The sequence below is a fragment of the Mycetomoellerius zeteki genome, unplaced genomic scaffold (assembly GCF_001594055.1).
Source record: "Mycetomoellerius zeteki isolate Tzet28-1 unplaced genomic scaffold, Tzet1.0 scaffold99, whole genome shotgun sequence".
NCBI lineage: Eukaryota > Metazoa > Arthropoda > Insecta > Hymenoptera > Formicidae > Mycetomoellerius > Mycetomoellerius zeteki.
The window spans coordinates 178,550-184,105 of NW_017258032.1; the positions used below are offsets into that span (position 1 = coordinate 178,550).

Genomic DNA, 5,556 nt, shown 5'->3' on the forward strand with positions numbered 1-5,556 from the left:
TTATGGTTCCTGCACACTGGACACGGAAACGCTTGCCGCGCGGCAAAATGTGACGCGGTAGCCAATAAGCTTACAGCTCCTAACATGTTTAATGGTTACCGTGTCGCATTTTGTTTATTTGTGTAAAAGTTTATGAAAATGCATGAAAATGCACGAAGGGACATGTAAGTATAGTTTAAAAGATGAACCACCCAACCATCATACTTATATCGTTTTCGATTGGGATGCACTGGCTGCACTCAGTATCAAGAGCTGTTCGTTTTTGGCAGTGCCAATGCGCACTTGGCTAGTGTCACGTGTTCATTTGTCCGCACGACACTCGCGTAGTGCGCACTGGTGCGCACTCAGTGTGCACTAAGTGGCACGAGATATTTTGATGGTGCCAGTTCAGTGCACTGGATACATATATAGGATATCAGTGCATCGTTTTGTCCAAGAAGACTAGAACTAAGGAGGGTCAACTCGGTGCCAATAGCGGTAGTGGGGGTGAGGCAAAAAGTGGCGACGGATAACTTCCCCCACTCTTGCGCTTCATTAGTCCTCTCTGTCGCTCTATATAGTTGTCGCTCTATCGTTCTATAATCGTCACTTTGTCGCTCTTATATCGAACTTTCACACAATGAGCAGTGCCGCTGCACATCGTGTGAATAGCCGCGGACGTTTTTTGACTCACCCCCACCACACGAGTTGATCCTCCTTAGTTCTAGTCTTCTTGGTCACAGTATAAAAGGATATACAGTAGGGGGACAAGCAAATCTAATTTATAGCATGCAAATGTGTACAATTATTGATAAGTATGTACATACTATATATGATATTCTTGATATCTTATATATTATTTAATTACATATAGTAAAAAATCATTACTTAAAGTTATGAATATGAAACGTCGAAATTATTTTTCTGCGTTCTTTCTGCATTTTAGTCAAGTCCTTACAATGGCTGCGTTCAGCAGAACGTTTGTTTTGCAACTGTTGGAAGTTTCCTTCGCGCTAATTGGATCATACTTTTAGATCTAGAAGAATGGTCCTATCTCAGCAGACAATCATAAAACGGTTGCAAAACTGTTGAGTCTGCTGAACGCAGCCATTCTTACAACTCGAAATGGCATTTCAGCTTTAGCACTAAAAATCTTGGCGTGTTCTTTTGAACTTGCACTATTCAGTGCAACCTATGGAACTCGTCCAGTGTTGGTGTGAACTGAATGCGCACTGGTGCGCACTAATTTTTTCCCAATCGAAAACGCTATAAAGACTAGTGGCACATACAAAAACATAAGCACGAAGATATATTAGTAAATAAATTAATCACAATTAAGTAATAAGGCAATAACATAAACAGTGATAAATAAAAAAATTGCTTATTGTGTATTACTTTTATATGCTACTGGCCTAACATTTTTATTTTCTTATAATTTGTTCTATTTTTAGATATAATTATAATGAGGGAAGAGGACGCGTTAAAAGAAAGTTTTTTAAATTGTAAAAAATAAATCATATATTTCAATATCAATCTTTCATTTAAAAAAAATCTGTGCTCTGACGTATGCTAGAATACGTTCATGCTTGAGCGCTGCTTGTTGATATTCATGATTTCTAATATGTTTATTATGCATTACTTCATAGCTTATTTCCTTGCATGCACAAATCAAAACTTATGCTTTGCTTACGTCAATTTAAGTCTGTCGTAAGTGTTGTGGCAATAATCTTTGTGCTCATATCCTTATAAGAATCACTGAGTACCGGGGTTATGTTACATTCGTCTATAATATTTTGAAAAGATTAAACAATAATATTCTTATGTGCCAAAGCACAAATATATCATTATATGCAATTAAAATGTTTAAACTTACGCATAAAAAATGTTAACATAAAACTTTAACCTGCCTAGAATAGAATGTGTAGGATAATGTGAGATAGAATGTATAGGATAAAATGAAATAGAAATATGTCACTAGTACTATAAATGACTGCCAAGTCAAGTGATTGCAACAGCGAATCAGAATGCGTAACACCGGTTGCGCCTCTCTGATAAATCTAGGACTCTAGCCATGGTGGAAATACGTAAGGTGAGCTATTCCCGTGGATGCGCAGTAGGAGAATGAGTTTGGACAACATTTGATTGGCTATTCCAGTATAACCAGCGCTATTATACATCAGAAAGTACATGTTGGAACACATTTGATTGGTTATTTCCAGTAATTGCTACCGCCATTATGCGCAATAGCTCACCTTACGTATTTCCACCATGACTCTAGCTTCGACCCAGGCGCCATCGTATCCTTCTTCAAGCTGAGTTCGAAGAAGGAAGACATCCCGGAACAAACGTCACGCGGCTTATCTCAAATCGAGCTACACGAACCGGGTCGAATCCGGCCGCGGTGGCCCTCACCGCGCGCAGCTCTCTCTTTCGGTAGTTTCGGCGATCAGACGAAGGGGTCTCTATTACTGTCTCGTTAAGAACTTACGGTCAACTATTTATTCACCCGGAACACCTTCTCGCCATGGCTGTCGGTGACCTGAAGACTGATAAGGGTATTGAGGACCTCAACACTTACCTCTCTGACCGCAGTTATATCGAAGGGTGAGTTTACTTTTAGCGTGTTCTCGGCACGACTCAAACGTCTCCGGTCCACGTGCTCCGCTTGTCGGCATCTTGGCTCTATTTCCGATTTTCATTCTGTGTACACACCACGGAGCATTCCCGTTCAAATTTTTCTTCAAGGAAAGACTCTCGTTCCATCACGAGCACCTGCATAGCTTCCCCATATATTTGCAGCCTTTGGTCTTGCCGAGATACAATATGATGTTTCCAGTGTCATGTATGGACATGTGTTACACAGATGGCACATACACATACCAGACAATCCTATATACACTTTGAATTTATTTTTCATCTCTTCTCTATTTTTTCTGTCCTTTTTGATAAAAATCCTCTTCTATAGAGCTCTGCAAGTACATAGAAGAGTTTCTTTTTTTTTTACGAACTCTTCTATTTAGGTATAGTTCCATATGTGATTAACATATTTACACATATATCTATGAATATATATGAGAGTAAAGGCCATATTCATAGTCTGTTCTTTTTTCAAGACCATTTTAACTAATGTCTTAACATGCTAATACTATTTTGTGATTGACTTATGATATCTAAAGATTATACTCAAGATGATCTTAAATATAAGAACCGACAATGAATATCAGTTCAAGAATCTCAATAATTTCTAGTATGTACATATAGTTCTAAATACACTTTATATTTATTGCTTTGTTATATCATTCTTTTTTTAATAACTTATATTGCAAAATGAAAAATATCACATATAGATACTCGGGAAAAAAGAATTAGATCTATCGAGATATGATCATATCAGTTTCAACAGATCTGACCAAATCTGCAAATTGTCTTTATCTGGCCAGATCTGAATAGATATAATCAGATACAACCTTAATAAAAAATATTTCATATAACATTAATTAATTCAATTTTATTGCTAAAATGAGTATTATTAATTAGTATCATATTCCACACTACACACGACAAAATTACGATTAAAAAAAACTTTTTCCTGTTTGAATTCGAGAATTAATTTTATATCGTGCTCTCAAGCAATCATCCATTCTAAGCTGTATTGCATCTTTGCTTGATCTCTACTATTGTATAGGAATTGCTACTTTGAGTCCACAAACACCGAATGTTAATACACGTATAGTTAATGCACATATATGACATGTATCTGGTCAATAGATGTTGTACACTTCATATATAGTTATATATGAACATTAGTATGTGACCAGATCTGAGCAAACATGAGACATCAAAGATCAGCTTATACTCCATATATGGTTACAAATAAACATATATGATCAGATCTGCACAGATATGAGAAGTCATATCTGAGTATTTTTTACTAGATATAATTTGATCTGGTCAGATTTAATCATTTTTTTAATTAGATTTTAATGAAGATTTGATATTAAAAAAAACCTGTGTTTATTTCTGAAAACTTTATATGTTGTTTATATAATATGTAATATTAATTTTTATTAATTTGTTTATAATAAGAATGATAATAAAATTTAAAAAATTTATATTAAATCTATCTATTGATAACCTACTAATGAGATTGCAGCAGTATTAGAAAAGAATTTGTGTTCAAAGTATTGTAAAGGAAATGTATTTTTCAGTAATATATAAAATTCAGTAATGTGCAAGTTGATACAATAAGGATCAACTTCATTACAAAATAACATATCAGAAGAATTTATGCTCAATAGGTGGCAACCAACTCAGGCCGATGTTGCGGTACTCGAGGCACTGGGGAAAGCACCGACATCTTCAAATCCTCATGTACTCCGTTGGTATAATCACATAAAATCATATGATTTGAAATTACTTCCTGGAGAAAAAAAAGCACCTGCCATCTTGAGTGTTGGTGCCCCAGCTTCGTCCACAGGAAAGGCAAATGATGATGATGACGACTTAGATCTATTTGGTTCAGACGAGGAAGAGGATGCAGAAGCTGCAAAAATCAGAGAAGAAAGGTTAAAGGCGTACGCAGAGAAAAAATCAAAAAAGCCCACAGTTATTGCCAAGTCGAGTATTGTACTGGACGTGAAGAGTTGGGGAGATGAAACCGATATGAAAGAAATGGAAAACGCAGTGAGATCGATTCAAATGGATGGTCTAGTTTGGGGTGCATGTAAGTTGTATATTTTATTGCTCTATCGATATACATATCTAAATCGATATAAGCAAATTATATAAATGAATTTTCTCTTTTTAGCAAAACTTGTCCCAGTGGGTTATGGCATAAACAAGTTACAAATAATGTGTGTGATAGAAGACGAGAAAGTATCAGTGGATTTGCTGATTGAACAGATTCAAGAATTCGAGGAATTAGTTCAATCCGTAGATATTGCTTCGTTCAACAAGATCTAAGGAACAAAAACAGCTTATACTTTTAATATTGAATTAATAAATATTAATTGTTTGTATATACATAATTTGTTACTCTTTTAATATACCTGAAGGATTCCTAGTGCAATCTTGAAGAGTAATACGATTTTACTAAAACTTTATTGCATCATATTTATTTTTTAATACCTTGTGTATATATGCATTATATATATATATATATATTGTCAGGCAAATCATAATATTGTGTCTAAAATATGCAACGCAAAAATAATTATTCGTCTTTTTATCTTCAAGCACATCTTATTAGCTTTTCCACTTTATTAGCTTTTTACAGTCATATATCTATAAATATATGCCAAAATAAGTAAAATGTAACTGAATTTATAATTTTGATGTATTAATGTAAAAGTTTTAATGCTATAATTATTGCTAGAAAAGAAAAACGATTTAGTAATCATACATATTTTATGTAATGTGAAAAATACAATATATCTTACTATGTAACAGTTATCAACTTTTAAAGTATTATTTTAAAAATTAATTTTCTAGCATGTTTTTATATGTATGTACATATAATAATTATTATTATAATCACATAATTTTAAAAACTATAAACTGACATAGGCTATGTTATCA

General features: G+C 34.1%; 1 protein-coding gene across 1 annotated transcript; it reads left to right on the plus strand.

The window, feature by feature from the left end:
- The first annotated feature begins 2,287 nt into the window (after nucleotides 1–2,287).
- eEF1beta (elongation factor 1-beta) lies at nucleotides 2,288–4,983 on the plus strand. Its single transcript, XM_018461097.1, has 3 exons — nucleotides 2,288–2,583; nucleotides 4,278–4,702; nucleotides 4,787–4,983. Exons 1-3 carry the CDS (start codon nucleotides 2,504–2,506, stop codon nucleotides 4,939–4,941), a joined length of 660 nt encoding a protein of 219 aa, XP_018316599.1. The 5' UTR covers nucleotides 2,288–2,503; the 3' UTR covers nucleotides 4,942–4,983.
- Nucleotides 4,984–5,556: the final 573 nt, after the last annotated feature.